The sequence below is a fragment of the Opisthocomus hoazin genome, chromosome 4 (assembly GCF_030867145.1).
Source record: "Opisthocomus hoazin isolate bOpiHoa1 chromosome 4, bOpiHoa1.hap1, whole genome shotgun sequence".
In the NCBI taxonomy this organism is placed as follows: Eukaryota; Metazoa; Chordata; class Aves; order Opisthocomiformes; family Opisthocomidae; genus Opisthocomus; species Opisthocomus hoazin.
Window position 1 is genome coordinate 78,995,291 of NC_134417.1, and position 22,081 is coordinate 79,017,371.

Consider the following 22,081-nt stretch of genomic DNA (forward strand, 5'->3'; position numbering starts at 1 on the left):
CTCTTTTCAGTGGTGTCCAGTGACAGGACAAGGGGCAATGGGCACAAACTGAAGCACAAGGAGTTCCATCAGAACAGGAGGAAGAACTTCGTTACTCTGAGGGTGACAGAGCCCTGGAACAGGCTGCCCAGGGAGGTTGTGGAGTCTCCTTCTCTGGAGATATTCAAAACCTGCCTGGACGAGGTCCTGTGCAATCTGCTCTAGGTGACCCTGCTTTGGCAGAGGGGTTGGACTAGATGATCCTCAGAGGCCCCTTCCAACCCCTACTACCATTCTGTGATTCTGTGACTTGTATTTGTAAATCCATTTTTATCTGATAATATCAACGCCTACTTGTTTCAGCAGGATTTTATTATCAGGCAGTGACTGTCCCTCCAGTATTCCCAACGAGACATGACTAGATAGCTTGGCCTCCCTACTTCCTTCCTCTGGAAACCCAAAGCTGCTTTTTTCCCCTCCTTATTCTCAACATCGTGGTAGTTTAGTTTCTTCCAAAGATGTTGTTTCCTCACATACATTATTTCCTGAGACTGATCACTTGCTGGACGTATTTTTTCTATCATAAAACTCTCCGGTGAGATCTCTCCTATACAAGCTCCCCAGGAAGATTGTAGCTGTCTACTTCCTTGCAAACGAGATAAATTCCCCCAAAAAATCGCATAATTGCAGTGAGTTCACTGTCTTACAGAACCACAGTTCAGGGACGACCACAGAGGAAAATTATATATGGCTTGAGGAAGCTGGCCAAAGATGTGGAGCTACCACTTCAATTGCCTATCACCTATTAGTTCACCAGTCCAGCCACCCATTTAGAAACTATATCCAAGCTTGCACACCAGGAACAAGCATGAAGCACAGGGATTTTAAGTGATCAGCTGCACCACAGCAGGGTGTCACTTCATCATCACCCAAAACTGCAAATCTGAGATCTCCCTATCTTACATCCTGAGGGCACTCACCTTCATAAATGAAAATGCCCTGTGCATGACAGGGGCAGAAGGAGGGGGAAAGAAGGTGGCATATACAATTTTCTCTCTCAGGAGAGGAATGTCAAAGAATTGCACGCCACAGAAGCCATTCAAATTAATGTATCCCTACAGACACTAATTACAGATACACTGTTTGAAACTGTGAAGCCTCCTTCTTAAGGCAGCACTACGACGACTTATTTGTCAACTGGTTTTGTCAGGTTGATTTTTATAAAGAAGCAAAAACTGTGCTTGAAAACAAACAAAATCAGACTCAGAAATGAGTAAACCTATTTTAGATTGCACTTGGAGAACCATACAGATTTTTATAAACTTCTGATGTCAAAACATATATCCACTCAAGCCTTCTTAATAGTGAACCACAAAAACTAGCAGAACTTTCTGTCAGCTTCCCAAAAACTATTTGCTTAGCTGGCAGCAGCTATCCAGGTACCCCCTAAATGCCAGCAATGGAGAAGAAGGAACTGCACAGCCTTGTTTTGGTGTGCTATTACAGCCACAGGACATGGCCCATGATCCTACTGAAGGGATAAGAAAGACAGGAATTCTTCAGCTATTCAGGTAAAAAAAATACATTCAGGTGTAAGCAAAGCTCTGCAGCACCTGCATCTCCTCCAACCGACCAACATTTTTGTTCAACACTTTTCTAGGTTAACTTTTGCCCTATACTCATCTGTGAAGAGAAAGAGACTTCTTAGCCAAATGACAAAAATAAATTATTCTGTTCTGCCCTGAAATGTCAATTTGAAAAAAGAAATACACACGTGCTCAGACAGATTTATTTCACAATGAGAAGGGTGAACTTTTAGACTGTCCATAGTCCAATGTCAGCAAAGTTGCTTTGGAAATAACGGGAGTTGTGTGTCTCAGAGCCCCGCAAGCTGTACCCTGCCTTTTACAGTTCTCCTTCATGGTTACATCAATCCTCTTTACTATGTTTGAGAAAAGCAGTAAAACAACGGAATTGTTTAAATGATGTACTTATGATTTTAACCTGCTATCTGAATCATCCAGGGATTTCTTGGAAATGATGGCTAAATGATGAAGGATAAATGTAACCTAGAGTTCTCTAGCTGGAGTTTCCATCTCACAGTGCAGTTTAAATGAAGATCCCAGTAGCAAATCGTAAGATTTTAACTGAAGGGAAGGAGATTTACTTTTATACATCACCTATACTCCAACTTTATGAGCTTCCAGTTTGCATACAGGCAATAAAAAGCCCCTTGGCTAAACACAGATATTGGAATAAAGTATCAGTTAACAGTAATTTCATCCTGCAAGTGTTCTTACCCATATCACCTAATGAAGAAAGATTATTTTAAGGGAAGAGCACTGAAAAGGAAGAAAAAAGCAAAAAGGGAGAAAAGAAAAAGAACTACAAAGAAATCACAGTGTTGCATAGAACCAAAACATCCAATTATGCTTTGATCATGGCTTGAATTTCAAATGCTACTGTCATCATTATCTTCTATCGTGCAACTTCTTTCAGTGATTACTTGATATCTGTGATATATGTCAGATGTACAGAAAAACAAAGCACATTATAGGCAGAAGCAGAAACTTATCTTGCAGATATAATAAAGCCCATCTCTCAAACTTTATTAAGAAGCCTGTCAACAAAGCAAATCAATCACTGAGTGGATATGAGGCATAATGCTTAATTCCCTCAATCAGCATTTTCCTGCTTGCCAGGAGCACCTCTCCTGGGTGGGCTGACAAGGTGCAAGCTAATTTACAGATCCAGGAGGAGTCAACTGCATCCGGATAGCACTGCTCCCACGTTAATTAAGAGGAGAACTGAAAAGTAAAGTTCACTCAGAAATGGTAGTGAGGGAAAAAAATAACTCAAGGAAATGTTGACTGTTATGAAAAGCAAACAACAAAGCGATTATCAGATCTTCCTATCAGTCAAATTACTGTTGTTTCCAGATTAAAGATTTCAGAAGTGTTATATTGAGCATACAGACAAGGTTACTTCCTATTGAGCTGGGAGTGTCTGATTAAAAATGGTATTAATTTCCACTTTCACACTCATTTCCATCTAGAGCTTTCAAAGCCACACGGGAACACCAGACACCAGACTCTGAGGTTGGAGGGCAGAGAGGAGCCAACGAGCCCAGCACCGAGCCAGCGGCTCTCTAGAACATGAAGGCTCCTCTCTTTGGATGGGACCCTCTGCAAGTCAGCCCTTTGCCTGCGTGCCAAAGTTTGCAAGAAGAAGTAGCCATCTCACAGGTCCTCTGGGTACTGTGAATGTTACACAGGAGGAAACTGAGGAACGAGGAGCTGCCCATGCTTTCTACATGCTGTAAACACTTTCTGACTGAATGCACAAGACAGTACTCATGGTATCCAACTAGCTTCTTACAGTCCACAGAATTTATCATGTATAATTTGCCTTGATTTTGCCTATCATTTCTGCTGTAGAAAAATGGGAAAGACTGCAGAAGAAAACCAGTCAACATTTCGTATCTCCAGCCATCCCCCCTTGCCCAATGCCAGGTGCAACTCTCAGCTCTGGGCTTAAACTTAGGCAGGCAGACACCCAGAGAGGCTTCCTCGTGGGACTCGCAGGGGACCAGGGTGAAGAGTTCTCCTCCTGTCTGAAGTGTGGGACTATCTCCCATGATTTTTTTAGTATTCTGTGGTATATGCTATCTAACAACCCAATATTGTTCTGTGTTTTCTAAACACATTTTCTAACTAACTATTGTTTCTATTAACTAATTCTGTTATATGATTCACAGACACAGAACAACTCTCAAGAACCTACACAGTTACAACCTAGGTTCAATTAGTGTTTTACAGGATAAATAAGGGAACAGTATGAAAGTTAACTGAAGCTCCACTTATGTTTTCAGAACAGATTCACTGTTAGTAAATCTTTGAAATAATACTGGTGTCTCACTTCAAAATTAAATAATGAATCACTGCATATACAAAAGAAAACAAACACTGTCTTAATATTGTTTTTGCTTGGAAATACTTTTATTTAGCTAGCTAAAAGAAAGACTGATTTTCTTGCTCTCTCACCCCTTCTCACAAGTGATCAAAGGTGTTTGTCATGTTTCACCATTTACTCAGAACAGCAGGGTGTCACTGAGCAGTCTGCTCCTTTCAGATCACTTATGTCTGCTGGAGAGATGACTCCTTTCACAAAAACTCCATGCTTGGAAAAATTCAGGTCTTTCACTGACCCTTTCTCCAGACTGTGGGTTCTCAGAGCACACAACCTTATTTAGATCCTGTTTTCCTTGAAAGGAGCATGCTGTTTTTCAATCTCAAAGCGATTCATCTCTTTCACATCACACCTCCATGATACCAAGCAGTCTTCATAGCAAAGCAAAGAAAAACACTCATTTAGTAACACATAAGCTTTGAGTACAGTATTAGGAACAGTGCAGCTTGAGAAAAAAACAAAACCCAAAATTGTCTGACCTGTCAAAGGATACATGCGCTATTTAGACATCACCAAAGACTCTTTCCAAGACCAAGTAATTTGTTGCTTCAAACCATTTTTTGCTTTGCAGCCCCTTTAGCTTGCCAGCCATCACCTTCTCCTCCATTCTGCGCTGCTTCCCTTCCATGACACCACTCATAGGCTCAAAAGCTGAGAGATCAGCCGACATACATATGGCTTCATCAGTCACAACATAAATAACTAACAGATGAAACTTCATTTTATAATTCATTCTTACACTGGATTGCAAAGCACCTACCTGAACATGTCTCCTAAGCCTTTCAGCATTCCTTTCTTTGCCTTAATTTTATCCTTCTCTTTATCTCGATCTTTCTTCTTTTCCTTTCCAGCCTTTTTTCTATCGCCTTTATCTTGGCTTCCATTCATCTGTCTCTCCAACGAGTGGGATGGCTGGTCACTTGCTGTGGATACAGACTCTCTACCAGATCTTGAGCTCTCCTCTGTGTCTTCCTCCACTGAAAGCAGAAATTAAGAAACATCAGTGAGATAAGAACAAACAAGGGCAGGCTTTTTGGTATATCGTGTAATGTATTTTGAAGCAGGATATACGCACAACCACAAAATACTATTATTTTTTTTTTTTCCAAAATCAGTATCTGCTCAGGTGGAGGTTTCACAGAATGTTCATTTGTACTACTAAACTCTTACAAACAAGGAATTCACCTTTGCAGAACACTCTGTAAAGCACAATTCATGCTTTGCTGATACTCTAATAATGCATGGATTAATAAAGAGGATTAGCAAAGTGATGCTAATCGGCCCATTTTGTTTCAGCATCTAAATCAGCTGAGGAGAGCTGTAGAAACACCTGCAAGAAGAAACAAGAGCAGTGCAGCATGCCTCGTCAGTAAATTCGTAGTAATACTCTCATGAAAATATGAAACTCATTAAGGACTTTTAACCCTCAATAAAGCCTTAATAGACTTTTTCTTCTGCTGCAAGTAACATAATGGTTGTGCCACAGTACTTCATGCGCTGGAGCAGTTTAAAACACATCATGCACCATGATTTTTATTCTTGGTTGAGATGGGGCAGCCTGGGAGGTTTGGATGGTGAGATTCCATCCAGTGGAACAACTAAAATCCTTTGATGGCAGATAACATATTTCTTCTCTGCCTCTAATCCAAGACCAAGACTTAGAGTATCCTAAAGTATACCCCAAGTTAGATTTAGCAAAGCTCATATATTTTGGAAAGTTTGAAAGAAAAATGACCAAAAGAAACAATCCATTCTAAACCTGAAAATTCCCCCAGTAGCTTAGTGAGAAAGAAACAAAACACTTCAAGCTAGTGGGTCAGAATCCTACAACCATTTTGAATTAACTTAAGTCCAAAAATTAGTGCATGGCTGCTGGAGGTGTGACCTTCCACGAGCTCCAACATTTCATATCATCACATTCTAAGTAGGGCTACACCAAATCCCAATTTTCCAACAGACAGCACGAAGCAGCAATTAGGATCATAGATGCAGACTTTGCGCTGTCTCCTGTAGCTCTAACAAATACAAAGGTTCCAAACAACTTTTGGCAGTAGAAGTTGAAAAACACAGCTTTGCTTCACATATACACAGTTTCTGGAAAGGAAATTTTTTTTTTATACTGTTAAGATTTGGAAATAGCCATGTCTTATAGAAGGAAAAAAGAATCATTTTTTCGTTTAGCATATGTTTACCTCTTCTATTATTATTCCTACTAATATTATTGTTTCTAGACCTCAAAGAATCTTCTACAGCCAACAGAAGTGTGTAATTCTTCAGAAATTTCTCATATGTAGACTACCGTAGAATATAAACTTGCTTTTCTTAGTCATCTTTCATATTCACCTTACAAGTAATTCATTGAACCTGAATCCACATGCCTACACTGACTGCAAGCCATTTGATATCATCTCTTCGCTCTCTCAGATGCTTGCCTGCAAAATACTGTTTATTCATTAATATTACAATACAGACCTGTCCAACAGCCTTAGTACTTATGCACTAAGTATCCCAAGATTTCGATAAATATTCTTCATCACTGGAAGATCACATAAACATATTTCTAGAAGAATATACCATGCCAGATAAATCTCCTCACTAATAACTATTTTTGAATCTCAACTACTACTCTGAAGTACAAACCAACAGGAAAAAAAAGGGGAAAAACAAAAAAAAAGGACAGGTCTCAGTATTTCATGTTAACTTGTCTTCAGGACCGTGATGAGTTAAGCAGATGATACAGCTTCTCAACTGTAGGCACAGTTTTAATATTCAAATAACTGTATTTTAGAAAAATAATAGGCCTGTCCTATACATGCTTTGCATGAGCTGTACTTGTACTTTTTTAGGTCCCAGCGCTTCTTACTCAATGCCTGGGATGATATTTAGTTATTATTAAAAGAGTGGTGGAAAACCACTTTGGAATAGAGATGCTGATTTTTTGCGTGTTAATTTATAGCTACAATCTGTTCCAGCTAAAACCAACTAGACATTTAAAAGATTGTACTTGCAAACAAATATAATTAGTTAAAAAAATGCATTACATTTCTGATAAATTCTGAAGTAAAATGTTTACTTGGTACTTCATTGCTAGAATTTTAAAAATGAATCAATTTGGACCTATGGTTGTTCACATTCATAAAACAATACATTAAATTAATCCTAAATATGTATTAAGTGTACTGCGCTATGCTGAGTTGCTGAACAACTTGTCATAAGTATGCTTCCTCTTATTATTTATTTTGCATATTCTATGGAGATAATATTGCCTCCTTTCCACACTGGTGCTGCAATAAATATTTGTCTGTCAGACACAGTTTGCTTGTAATTAACTCCGTAGCTTAGAGCGAGCCCTGTGAACTAGGATGCCTGTTCTCCTGGAGTAAACGCTGGTGTCACTACTGCAGGAAATAGATTTCCCATTTTCTTAAAAGGACTCAACATGAAGAAACTTGTTTCACTTTCATGCAGCACAATCATTCTGCAATTAACATACACCTAATTACTAGTGTTTAGAACAAATGCAAATGCTGCTCAATTAAAATTCAAGCCCAGGCTACAAATGAAATTCCTAATTTTTGTTAAGTTGCAGTAATGACATTAGGTTACTGCAAAACACAGAGTGTTTTTGTTTTGGTGCTGTTATTTCCTTCCTTTCCTGCAACCTCCTGCCTCCCCATTCAGGATGCTGAAGCCAAAAAATTAAATTGCAGTATACTTTAAACATCAGTTAAACTTGAAAACTTGTGTCATTTCATGAACCACACTGTACTAAGGAAAACAACAGAAACAGGTATTATGAAGCTATTCTCCTAATTAGGCCATAAAATGGAAAAGATGCACATGAGGAATCAAAGCTACTTAATGCGAAGCTATTTTGCCACTAAGCTCCTAGGCCCCTTATTGTGATATGTAACACAGCCCTAGATTCTAGCAATTAAGATTCAGGAAAAGATTAGAAAGCTTTGTTGATCTCTCCCAGTCCAAATGCCTTGTTCTCATTCAAGACACTAAAGATAAACATTTTGCTTCCAGTCAGCTATTTCAGGTATTTTGGGGGGGGGGGGGGGGGGTGTTGGGGGACGCAGGAAAAATTATCTGTAAAAGCATAACACCCACACCTTTCCACAAATGTTACTTCTTCACAGCCATGAAAACTAACATGCCTCTTCTCAAATACTTTTTACAATATTGTCCCAGAACTGGTCAGTGCTATCTGATTTTCATCCTACATTTAGCGATTTAATAACACGTTGTTCCAAAAACAGCAAGTACATTCCAAAGAGAGTCGGCCCCTTTTGCCACATACGCTACCTGTATTTTTATGGCTTTCATATGTGGGATGATGACATGTTAAGAATTCCTCTATACAATTTACTGCAGTCCTATTATTTGCTACCCCCAAAGAGGGTCACTCTCTGGAAGAAAGAAGCAGTCTTAGCACTGAAACACTTGGAGGAGACAGGGGAAAAAATTCAAGACAAATGGATCCAACCTCAAGGGCATCAGCAAATTCACCACCAACATGTTTCCCTGGGTTTCATAACAAGAAAGTCACATTTTAATTTCAAACAATTATGGAATAATTAAATGCAATTAAAAAAAACTTAGGTAATGTCGTTATGGCAGCAGTGAGGCATTAGTTACATTAGGACCAGATTGTTAAATTAACTTCTACATCTTGGTGTGTGCCCAGGCTTTGTCCAGCTGAAGACACCATTTGGTAAATTCTTTGGAACCTAAGGTCACATATAATTCACACAAAGTGGAGCAGACTGCAGTTGCTTTCAGTTTTAACACAGATACAGACACGTTCTTGGAAAGACAGACCTGAGGACCTGCCATTTTGTGCTAGGCCCAGGCAACGCATGGCTGGGCCAGCTCTTAAGTTCCCACAGACACTGTGAGAAGTGGAAGACCTCGAGGACTGAATTCTGTCCAACCAACTTACTGTATTTGCTTTGCTTTGCTAACCTGGCACTGCAAATTTCTGGATTCCTTCTTAGCTTGTTTATTATAATCAGTGGAAGCTATTAAAACACAGGTAACTCAACAGAATGCGTAGTTCTATGCATATAACTTGGTCACGCTTTGCTCGGCCCTTCTTTACCATGTGAGATTTCAGAACAGGCTTGCTCTTGCTCTCCCTTGACACGAAGATGGCTCTCGGTCCATCAGAGCTAGACGACTTCATCCACACAGAGAGATGAGGGCAAAGACTCATCCCACGGTGTTTCCATTTCAGCCAGGGGGCTTTGTCTGGTTTTCACGACTCCCAGCATACAAAGGCCACCAAATGCTTCCTTGTTACTCTCTATGCATTGCTTCAAGAAGCTCAAAACCCCTTACAGTAATCTCATAAAGCTATACTCCCCTAGAAAGCGCTTCATGACAACAGTTTTGCTATATTTTTGATCAACCGAAGTTAAACCATCTGTAACTTCTGGATAAGCCTTGGATATCTGATACCTCAAAACAGGATATCAGTTGGCTCACACCAAACAAGGCCTTTCAGAAAAACACGCTGTTATGTCCCAAAAGACCATAGGCACATAGTTCAAGAGAACGATCAGGATCACTACACATTTCCTCATACCTATTCTTCTACTGGCCAGAAACAGATTTACAGGTCAACAGCACCAGACCAGCATTTGGCCTCACTGCTGTGTGAAATTGCTAGGTGCTGGAAAAGCCAAGCAAAATTAATTCCATCCACAACTACCTTTGAGAAAAGTGACTGGCAAAATGACCTCCCTTTCAGTCTCAGAACACTTTAGAAACAGACAGATTTAAAAAAAAAAAAAAAAGAGTTTAAAAAAAATAAAAGAGCGGTTACACAAGTAGCTTATAAAAGAATATTAGGGAACAACGCTTATGAAACAGATTTTCTGAAACTAAAAAGTTTCAAAAAGAGCGAAGAGTGGAAAATGTCTTTCCAAACCTTTTCTGTTAGCATTCAGGCTAAATATTTCACTACTTCAACCTTCCCACCATCACCTTCATTCATAAACTTCTAACTAGCTGCAGGCTGATGAAAAAAAATTCTCCTGGTGTGTGACAAGTTGAAAGTAGTACAACATGAAGGTTAAAAATTCAGTGATTTTAATACAACCCCTGACTGAGGTAATTTACCATTCATACTATTTTCATTCAATAGGAGTTGTCATTTTACCAGCCCATTCTTACATAGTTCAATAATGATAAGGTTAGCTTTGAAGCGAGTCTTTTACATTAATGACATTCTCCACATGTTGGGTCATACTTCGGGTTAAAGAACTGAAAATGTAAATGAATGCACATTAGGGTGGTAATACCTGATCATTAACTTTATATTTTATTAGATCTGCCAGCCTTACTCACTCTAATTAAAGGACAGTGATTTCTTTTTTTCCCCCAGACACGACAAATGTACTCTTTCAAAGTCAGATGCACATATTTTTGTAACATAAATTCAGTGGGTTTTTTGTCTTTCTGCATAATTATTTTCTAATTTACACTAGTAAACTAATTAGCTGTCTTAAAGAAAATTTTCATAATAATTAAGTAAATACACTCCTAATAATTTTATTTCCTTATTTTAGAAAGGAAGGAAGCTGCAGAGTGTTGCAATCTGTTAATGCACATGAACGGGAAAAGCCTGAAAAAAATTGAAGATGCGAAGTTAGTTCTATTCTTTTAAAATACTAAAATCATCCTCTGCTATTTTTAATCACTTTCTGAAGAAAATAACCTATGTTGTTAAAATTCTTTATGTACAGCAATAGTTTACTTACAAGTTTCCATGCCTTCATCATCATCATCCGCTACAGGTTTATCATATGATTTGTCTATGGCAGCTCTGAAGCTTTCATTGCAGCCTCGTCCTCGGATAATTCGCGGGCGCGGGCGGTGGAAGGGAATATCTCCATTCAGAGTCACCTCAGCAACGGCTGTCTGCAGGCTTTCTAATGAGCTGGATTTCTTCAGACCTAATGAAGGCCCCACATCTCTGGTCGGGGAACCTTAGTGATTTGGGGGGGGGGAAAGAAGTAATTAGGATTAGTACTGAGAACTGCATGCTTGATTATGCATATCCATCCCGAAAGTCTTTGGGGACACACTTAACATTATTCACATCATCTCTCAATAATCTGTAGGGAATTCTCCACAGATTTGTTGGTCTCAGAAGCGAATGAGTACGTCAAGTCACAGTCAACAAAATCGACAATGTTAGCAACGTCTGGCTTTTCAAATCAGTGAAGAGAGACCAACATCCATTGCTATTATTCTAACAATTTGAATGATAAAATAATCACGGGGCTTTAAAGACATTGCTCATAAAAAAAAAAGCAGATACACATATCTAATGGCATCACACAAAACTTCATTATTTTTGTTTTGAGCAGAATATTTCATCTGTACTAGCAACTGATGAACAGAGCATGGATTATGGGCACAAATCCTACTGTGTTTAGAGCAACACTCTTGCAAAGCAGCCTGACTTCTGGCTTCAAGGAACATGCTGTTTGCTTCTAATCGAGTTTTAAAGACTTGCATCAAATTGATAACAATTTCATAATGAAATGCTTCTGTGAAATATCAGTTGACTTGCTGGGGTTTTGTGAAGTTGTTTAAAAATAATCTGTGGAAAGGACCCAATTAGTCAGGCAATACCAGTTATCCGGCTGGATAAGAAACGCATTCCTGGCAGTCACTAGGCTGACCTCTGGGCAGCACCACAGCTGGGGCTGAGGGCAGCTCTCAGAGCTGCAGCATGTCCGGAGGTGTGCCAAGAAAACCCCAGACAGTACTCTGCAAAAGCCTTTCCCCGTCCAGACTTTTCTTCTCAGGTTTGTGGACTAAAGGTCTAGCCTCTGCTTTTAGATATACACACTCACAGTGCAAAGCAGCTGACAACTGCACAATTAGATCTCATATTATTGTTAAAACTGTGAGAGATATTTCAGGGGTAAAAAAATTCACTGCATTTAGTTGAAGTTATTTTATGCAAATGTGCAGTATAGTCTTGGCTAGTTTTTCCGCAGGATTCGTGGCTGGAGAGAAAGATGAGGTGGGACATCACCATCATCGCTACATTTCCTGAAGTCATCAGACCAGAGCCCTCACCTATAATACAGAAACCCATTTTTTCTCTACCCAAAGGGAGCAGAACAGAGAAGGGCCTTGGGGCACTACAGCAGTATGAGGCAGTGGGCTGTTACTCCATTGATATCACTGCCCTCATCTAACAGAGGCACAGAAAGATAAATTTCAAAGCCGACCAGCTCTGAGAGACAGAGCCAAGAACCGAACCCTCAGTAACACCAAACCAATGAACAATACATTTGTAAGCAAGGTCTGGTGTGAACAATGCGATAAAGGAAAATCACCTTTCTAAAGTATTTATCTCAGAAAAATACAAAGCTCTGGAGTCGACCCCTATTCTAACAGGTATTAGGAGGGAGAAGAGAGACAGTATCTGTCACTGTTCTTTAACAAAGGTACATGGAGTTACACTGGGGAAAACTGCTGCTACTACCCTACTAAAAGCAGCTTCTTTCACTACTCAGTACTGGGTGGGGAGAAAGGGGGTTGCTGGATCTACAGCAAGGATGCAGAATAGCAGCCTGACAAGTCTTCTCCATGTTGTTTGCTAACTTGGTACAAGACGGAGCAAGGCAGCAAATGCTTTCATTTTCCACTCAGCTATTAAAAGTCTGAGCAATTAAGTTAAACTGAAATCCCTCAGATCAAATAAATTCAAACAGCAGCTGTCAGACTATTCCTCTTCAGCTGCCCTACTGATAAGATGAGCTTGTAAATAAAAACAAAACAAAAATCCTCTTTCACAGCTCTACACAACTCTGCAGTTTGGTTCTCCCCGTGGTCCAGAGTCCTACTCTTTGGATCCTCGGCCTGAAATAAACCCACCCCAACAAACAGGAAATTCTCTCTTGGTGAACTTGCCATCTCCTAGAAGCAGCCACCCTCGCTGCCAGCCCACACTCATTGGAGGGCTGAGGGTTGTGAGGATGGCTGGGGGCACAGCGCAGCAGCGGCTGGGGCGAACAAGAGCAGCCAGCTGGGACAACAGGGGCTTGATGGCTTCCCAGCTGCACAAACAAACCGCAGCCCAGTTCACCAGGGCTTCTGAACACAGGCTGGACTCTAAGGCAAGTGTTTTTACACAGCACTCGCCCTACCAAGAAAAAGAACTCCAATTTAGACAGTGCCCCATAAAACTGCCACTGTCTAGCGTATGCCAAAATCTGCTGCTCCTCTCCTAAAGCCTGCAGAACACAAGAAACAAGATTTTACTTCGGTTTTTACTTGTCGCGATTGTATTTTGTTAAAAACAGTCCATGAAACAGGAAAAATGAATGCAACATTTTGAAGGCAAAAAAGAGGAAACGGGACAATCATATATAAACCAGCTGTTTGACAGATTCAGTTTCACACACACCAGGAAAGGGTATCCTCTTACATGGCAACTTACTGTAAACTTCCTTATTTCAGATTCTGCCTTGCAACCTTCTAAATGAAATGCTCATATATCTTTTCCTAATTACCGAGCGGCTCTTTCTGTAAACAGTAATTATAAAGAAGGCATTTATGTGCCCATTTATGTTCATAAAGGACATTTAAAAAATTTCATTTCCTGCCACCCAGTACAGGTCTTTGTGAGAACTGTATTTATGTAAGCTGTGTTTTCCCAAAGGAAAAGCTAGATGGGATATGACCTAATGTTCCTTGAGTACTGTAAAACTAATAATGGATTATAGAAATGATAAGAATATTTATTGAACTTGGGTGGCCATGAACACAAATGTGGACATGGTTGCAGAATTTGAAAGAGGCAAATGTCCTTCCACAAGCAGTTTAGGCACTGTGATCATAAAGCTATGTATATTTTAATACCTTCACTATCTTCTATGGCCACTTCATAGCAAGTCTACTATTTTCAAAATATATAGTTAAGCCTCCCCGTAAATTGACTGACTTCAGAAATTATTACTAGAATTCACCAGCCAGAAAGTGAGTTGCTTACCCATAATCCGGTGAGAAACAGCAAACTTTCTTTAAAATGGATTCTGTTTAAAATTTATGAGTCATATCAAAACCTTGTTTTCTAAATACAAAAATGTCAGCATTTTCTTCTAGCCTTTACAGCACTGGTGGTAATCATCAGAAATGTTATCTGCTCAGAATGAGTTCTACTTCTATCTTGACACCAGAATTTAAAGCAGAAAAAAAGAAGAGAAAAAGACACATCTACCTAAAGCATCTTTATATGACTGAGGGATGAAAGGGTTCCTTTTATCGCTTTTAAAATTTGAAGTTTATCAAAATTTTCTTTTCCAGCAATTTTCTTAACAAATATCCTTTCAGGTAGGTTCATCCCTTCGCACCACAGCAGTCATCCTACCGCGACGGTGCGCAGCCTGCTTACCCGCCCAGCCACACGGCTCTGCTCCCCACGTCACGCACCCGTGCCCGTCTCTCCACGGCTTTGTCGGATGCTCCCACAGCCCCGTCACGCATAGCCCCTGCCCACCAGGCCGGCATCACCGCTCCCGGTGTCTCCAGCTGGCCATCCCTTGGGGACCGTGGCCAAGCCTTGCCCTCCAGGCCATGCAGCCACCCTCTGCTCTCGCATGGCACAGACAGCCCCCACCACGCGACGTGGGTGATTTGCAAAGGCACAAAGCGTGGTGTCAGAAGATGTATGATGTTTCCTTCAGTGACTAATTTTAAAGGCCATAAAGTAAATTTTTCATCAGCACTTTAACTGATTTAAAATGACAATTGTCTGTCTTTCTGAAACGTTATTTTTATTAACTATCAGGTTAAATGCTAACAGCAACTGATGCCAAAAAACCTCCCTGGATTTGATTAAACCAAATTTGCAAAGGCACAAAGTCTGCTTTCTAAACACTTTCTTAAAAGACATTAGCAGTGAGCCTACTTATTTACTAACATCTGCTCCATTAGATTTGATAAATTCTTCTACTTCTAGTTCAATTCATACACTATGAGAGTAACATTTTGGCTGGGGAGAGCAGGGGAGGAACCGAGCAAGCAACTGCACCAAAAATAGTTTAGTTTTGGTTCGATTTAATAAAGCCGTCTATTTAAAAAGCAGTGTGTAAAAACAAACAAACAAATAATTTAAATAAATGTTCTCTGATTTTTTCCCTTTCTTTTTCATTTCCACAATGTGTACATGGAAAAATGACCACCTAGAACTATAGTATGGCTGGAACTCAATAAATGAGCCATGCTCAATTGCTACTGAATAGACTTCTAACCTCTAGGATGAACTGTAAACACTGCAAGCATTAGGCACTTCAAGTGAACTATAGAAAGAAAAATAATTAAAAATCTATTATAGTAACTAGGCTGGTGAGTTCTACACTTTCCTTCTCAGCCAATACTACAAAGTCCAATTTTGACTGCTACAGAGTTTGTTTTTATTTTTTTCTAAAGTAAATATATGCTGAAGTTTTCTGGCTTCTAGAGTTCATTAAAACATAGTTCACCACACATTTAAAGCATTTTTTTTCTTAGAACCAGAGGATTTTTAAGCCAAACTATAGTAAGTGGTTTGTTTAACCACCACATCCATCTTCAGTAATGGGAGAAATCCAGTGTTTATATACAAAACCTGGTTAAAAGCACGCAAGATAAATAAAATAAAAGTACAGTAAAAGGTGTTTTTCCTTTTTTCCAGCCACTGAGTTTGCTGCGCACAAAATATGTAACTGCTTAGTCCAGATGGTTACGGTCATGCTCTTTCACCCAAGTTGTCTGACTTGTTTGTTTTTTGGAATTTAATCCAGGTGTTACACATAAGAGAAAAACTGCATTCGATTAATACCACCCTCTACCGATACCACCAAAACCACTACACACTTTTAAAACCTAAGCACCATGTTTTACTAAAACACACGGGTTTTCCACCATTCTAATCACATCCCACTCAAATAGGCAGGCTATTAAGAAAATGAAGAACAATTTACAATAATTTTGAGTTTGATCTGTAACTCCTTCTTATGTGAATAATGATCAGGAGTGAAGGCAGTTCCTAAGCACTGATTTTTACCACCACCATTAACACAATTCATACATTCACACTCTGATGGCTTTAATGCTTCAAAACATTCATACATTTTACTTTTGTGTACTCATTCTCAATTTGTAAAGCTGCAAGTCAGCAGCCATATTCTGTAACATTTTAAGAGCCAGAAGTTTTAGTTGTTCAAATAAAAATTACAATCTTATCACTTGATTACTTATAGCTTTTCAGTATTCCTACTCATGCTGTAAAGTGTGGTTAAACAGAGATGCAGTTGTGAATTATTAATTGTAAATTCTGTATGGAATGCCCTACTCCCCAAATCATGTTAAAATAAATAATATTTTCAGGTTAAAAAGGTGAATTGTTCCTAATTAGAGCTAAGTAATGTTATGGTGTCCTCTGGATCTAGCGTAATTAAAATAGCATTCCAAAGGTCAAAAGCTAACTTGTATTAATAAATCATAAAGGTTCATAATTGCAGTTGGTGCATTATTTTAATTACTAACAAAAAATATGCTTTGAAAGCTATTCCTCATTATCATTGTGTGAAATGTTACAGTCGATGATATGGGGAAAAGATTCTATTTACGTATTCTTTTGTTCTGTTACGATGCTCGGGTTTCAGCTCCAAAGGCAAATCGACTCGCACTAATAATCTCCAACTCAACTCACAACATGTATCTGATGACCACTTAAGGCAAAAGTAGCAGTTTTCTAATTAAAATAATTATTTCCAAGCACTGTGTTAGCACTGTAACAGCCAAACATTTGACTCTTCTACATCATCTCTCTGTACATTAGAGTTCAAAGCTAGGAAGAGATTTTCCAAGATCTTTTTGAAAGGACGAAAAATCCAAACAACTGTGAATATTTATGAGCTCAAAGTGTAGAAACAGGTGTCTACCTACAATCACACGTATGATCTGCTTGAATATACTACCCAGGATACTTATCTCCATAGAGAATTTTCTTTCGCTGTACGACTTGATTATTCACAACAATAGAAAGCAGCCATGCAAGTACTGGAATATTCATGTTTTCATGCAATTTGACTGGCAGTTCTGTAATTGTGGTAAGCTGCTTTGACCAAGGTTTCTATAGCAACAGCCTTACTGTCAATTCTTACCTGTTTTCTGGTCATCCATTGTACTGAGCTTAGTCTCATCAGCTACTGTTAAAAGGTAAATGTATAACGGTTAGCTCAGTTAGTGCCCATGCCCCACATGCACCCAATATTCCTTCTGTTTTGCATATTTTTTTCAAGTTAGGGGACCTTAGCAATGTCATACTGCATGCAAATAAACTGCAACAGTAAGCAAACATTCTGGGCAGAAATGGCAGCAAACTAGTAACCTTCATGCAATGTCAGTCATGTTCACATCACAGGCAGGTACAATATGTTATTTACATGTTAGCACATCACAACTAGTCAACACAAGTCAATACCACCAACCTTACTGTCCCCTGAGGCAGTTGGTGAATTAGGGACTGTAGTTAAGATATTCACAATTATTGTAAAGGAGCGAATCATATCATATTAAATTATTCTGAGTAGGGAATTTTGTGTGTTTGAAAAATTAAAAGTCACTGTTTAAGGTTACTAGAGTCTGCACTTCAGAATCTGAATTCAATGGCAGAAAAATAGATGGGCTTGTTAGCAATTACCTGTTCTCAGTTGTTTAAGAGTTACAATGATTATAGTCCATCGCCTGTCTTAGCTGCTGCTACTTTACAGGGCTTCTGATACAAATATTAAAAACTGGGTCTCAAACAGATGTCAGATTAGCCCCATTTTCTAATTCTGAGTGAACTCTTCAAAAAAAATACTCACATCTTTAATACCTTAATCAAAATCCATCTAAAAAATGAGAGACTATGAAGGATCTTTAAGGCTAATTGCACTACAATCATGAACTGAGAACACTCCTGTTTACCCAGAACCCCAGCGTGGTACAGTTCTGCACAGTTATTCTATACGGATTGCTAGATACACTTTTCAGCTCCATTTTAATAAATACTTTTAAAGTTTATGTATAAACATATATCCAGAGGGCTACGATATTTAAATGTATGGGCATTTACAAGTGGTACAAACAATACACAGGCCACTTGGCCATTCACCGTAAGAATACTTTACTCCCCACCAGCAGACACTACGTGCAGTAGTATTGCACATAAACAATGTGTTTGGAATTACAAAATCTATATACTTACAACATGAAAATCAGGTTCAAATAAAACAATTGAAAAAATATCACTCACTACCTAGATCCATGCTTTTGGATTTTCGTGTTTTAACAAACTCCAACTGACTGGCATCTGAAAATTGCTTTGTACGCTTTTCTGACATGCTCTGGCGTCCAAAACCCTCTCGCTGGAAGGCAAGCACTGGATCAACATCTGGACTAAGAGTGCTGTAGGAAGGGAAAAAAATCATGCGAACATTTATCAAGATCACGCAAACTTTCACTCTGCAGAGAAAAGCATTTATTTAGCATGTGACTTCTACCAATGACAAAGTGCACATTTTTAAATAAACCACTGCAAGTAGTCAGTTACACACATGATGGATTTGTTCTACTGCATTGAGCAATTCTAGTTAAAAAATAACAAGAATTTCCCTTACGACTTCTAATGAAAGATATACATATCTGGTGCACTATACATGTACTATCAGAATGTACAGTCCCAACACAGGAATAATTCAAGGGAGAATAAAACAGTTCTTTTTTCTTCATGAGAAACATACATATTCTGTTGACAACAAATGATCAGATTTTTCTCCACCACAAAAACCTTTTTAGTACAGCATAAACAGAATCTGTCCTGCCTGAAGCCCACAGAGCTTTAAACTTCTTCGTTTAAAGACTTTGCATTAAAATTTCTCTCCATATGTGAAATTGCTTGTAATTTTTTCACAGTATCTCCTGGTTCTAACCTGGCTATGACAGACACATTTTCACTCATTACTTCCCTACAGAGCAAGTACTCGCCACAATGGTTCCACCACTAAATCAGAAATGAGGGTAACTGGACTCAGTTTTGGTCCCTTCTGCAGGTTTCCTGCATGACCTCAGTTGAGTGAGTCAGGTCTTCAGCGAGCAGTGATTGGCGTTTCAGCATGCTGAAGATAGATTTATTTATGTCAGTCAAGTGTTGGCAGAATCATGAATGCAAGAATGCAGGCAAAATTTGGTGTGCAAGCTAAACCCTGGGCTTGCAATGTGTCACCATGGCCATAACACATGTTAAAAACAATAAAAAATAAAAAAAATCTGCAAGACCGCTTATTGCTAAGAAACAATATGAAAAGAAATTCACATAAAGATCTTCTGAATTCTGGAAAAGGGAAGACTATTAAAAAGAACCTGAGGGCAAGACCAAAGAATTTAGATTTCTACTTCAGCTGCTCACAGAGAAATCAAAAGCATAAAATGTTGAAAAAATTAGTATTTTGCACCATTGTTATCTGACCTACAGGAAGAAGATCCCTCAAAATCCCCCCTTTGGTTGTTGTTGTACTTCAAGATAAAAAGAGCTAAATATTTTGTCACTGAGATCTCCAAATAGACTAAATGCCATTCAAAATACTGTATACAATAGTAACATCTTTCAAAAGAATTATTTTCTACTTTAAGAGCTAAGTATAATACACATCTCATACCTAGTGAGAAACAGGCAAATGGCGATTTTTTGCAGAAACCAGCCTATACTTTCAAATTCTGTAACATGCACATGTTTATGTATGCCATGTACTATAATTTCTAGAGGCATCTTCGATCAAAAATCACCTGGGTATTGGGCACAACAGTGAAGAGAGGTAAGGAAAAGTGTCCAAAGGCATCAAGTACTATAAAGGGTGAAAACCACTGTCTGCATTACCAGGCAGCCTAGAAGAAATTCAGGCCAGCGGTGGCACATTTACAAATAATAAGATATGTGCGTGTGACAAGCACATAATATTTAAGTAGGAGCAGGATCAGAGATTCTATGAATAAAGTCAATGTCAAGTGCCTTTTGACTTTAATGTTTCTGGCTCAGGCTTATAATGTTTTACATTTCATTACTGCAACTATTTCAGAGATGTCTGCACCATTTAGCAACGTTTTGAAGCATATGCTTAAAAGCTCTGATGTATCAGAGCCCAAACTCAAAAATAACTATTTAGTCCTCACATTCACTCCCACAAAAGAGGGAAAAAATTATCTCCACATGATAGAAAGATAAAACAGACAAGGTCAATATACACTTCTAGCATTTACAGCAGCACAACACATAGCTGAATAAGAACCACCTAGTTCTGAAAACATCCTCCGAGTGACACAGCTGAACTTGCAGGGTTTCAACACCTTTCGTAATCAGATCATAAATGACTTTCCCTAGGCCACACAGGAGTTTCTGGCTCACTGCTAGTCAGCCCAGTCTCTGAAGGCCAGAAAAATGTGGTTTTACTAAGTGAGAATTTTCTCTAGCAACATCTGTTAACACAGCTCGCGTTAGTTAAAGTTGACCGGCTTCATCTTGCTGAACAAAATGTATCCTGTGATACTTCCTTCAAAAAGGGTGAATTTCTAAAACTATTTCTTTTGGCTGTATGCTCCTCTTTTCATCTGAGCTTGCTTTGATCCACATATATGAAGCGTCTAATAAAGCTGAATATCATTTTCATGTAAATACAGTGTGCACATATATATTCAACTTGAAGTCCTAAGAACAGACTAAATCTCCAAAGTTTAATAAAACTCGAAAAGGGCACCAAAGGTCTCGGAGAGAGCAGTGGGGTCTGGACTCGCTCTCAGGAATTCTGGAGATTGGATCCCAGCGTTTCCACTGACACCGCCTTTAGGGTCTTTCTCTCTGCTTCCCTTATCTACCCTTGTCACACCTACCTTTCACACACACTTATTAGGGGGATTATGTTCCACGTTTGCAGAGTATCCTGCGTAGTAAAGGCGCTGCTTAGCACCAGAAATCACTTGTTCTCTGACATCACAGCATTTCATACCCTTTTACAGTACAAATATCTGAGTCCTATGTAGAGTCATCAGATTTCATGTCCTGGTTTATTTTTATTATTAATTACTTAAGAGTGTGTTCTTGTAACTAAGGCAGGAGCAGATCACGGGAGTTTGAATGCAAGCACATTGCCTAAAAGTATTCAAAAGCCCCCATGAAGATCCATAACTGGAAAAGCCAATGAACACAGAAGAACTAATGCCCCTAAAAATGCCTCATTTTAATATTTTTCAACTACATTAATAAAAGACAGAGGTGAATTTAGTGCAAGTGATTAAGCAATGCCAAATGCAATTTACTATATTCTAGCATACTTAACAAATAAGATTTCTGGAATGACAGCTGATCCTTAAAAGAATGTAACCGTCTTCTGACCCTCAATGTTATTAAAATTCCACTTATTAATCCTGCCTTATTGCCCCTTTGTTTTCATAACATTTTCATCAAGGATTAGGGAGATATTGTGAGGCTGGAAAAGCTTACATTTTCTTCTGTGATTCAGAACAGCTGCCATTCTTGTTTGGATAACCCTTCATCCATATTCTTAGTTTTACCCTTTGTGCCTTCCAGCCAAATCATACAATGCACCTTCATTTTACAAGTCATCCTTCAGCCATTAGCAGCAGGAAATTAATGCAACAATCTAATTCTACTGCTATTTACTTTTTTACAAATAGAATACATTAGAAAGTAAGGCGCTGCACTGATCTACTCTTTTAAGTGCAATTGTATCTGAAGACCTTTACAATTTCTCATAAAGACACACATCTAAAGGTTTTGAGCGTGATCAATTCCACCATATCTAATCCCTATTTTCTTTACTGTTACTTTCATTTTTAAAGAAGTACATGAATAGCAAGATACACTGCAGAAGTAAATGTAAAAGCATCTGCAGGTTTCAAATGGGCTCTTACTTTATGCTGTAGGTTTTTTGCTCTTATTCAGCTAAAAAATTCCCTCAGCAATAAGCTATTATGTGCAGCCTTGAGTACTGTTCTATTTAAACGTCCCAAATTCTCAGCTGTAAAAGCTTTTAAAAAAGACAGATGGACTTTTTCAAGG

General features: G+C 38.8%; 1 protein-coding gene across 11 annotated transcripts in view; it reads right to left on the reverse strand.

Moving 5' to 3' along the window:
* Positions 1-22,081, reverse strand: part of PARD3 (par-3 family cell polarity regulator) — a 471,104-nt gene that overhangs the window by 139,293 nt on the left and 309,730 nt on the right. For 6 of the 11 annotated variants that reach the window (XM_075419690.1, XM_075419687.1, XM_075419692.1 and 3 more), the window contains 4 exons: positions 18,266-18,417; positions 17,130-17,174; positions 10,719-10,946; positions 4,709-4,925 (listed from right to left, as the gene is read on the reverse strand). In XM_075419690.1, the coding sequence (XP_075275805.1) occupies positions 4,709-4,925; positions 10,719-10,946; positions 17,130-17,174; positions 18,266-18,417 (642 nt within the window). The remainder of the gene's footprint in view (positions 1-4,708; positions 4,926-10,718; positions 10,947-17,129; positions 17,175-18,265; positions 18,418-22,081) is intronic. The other 5 variants (XM_075419689.1, XM_075419682.1, XM_075419691.1 and 2 more) reach the window with 3 other exon arrangements.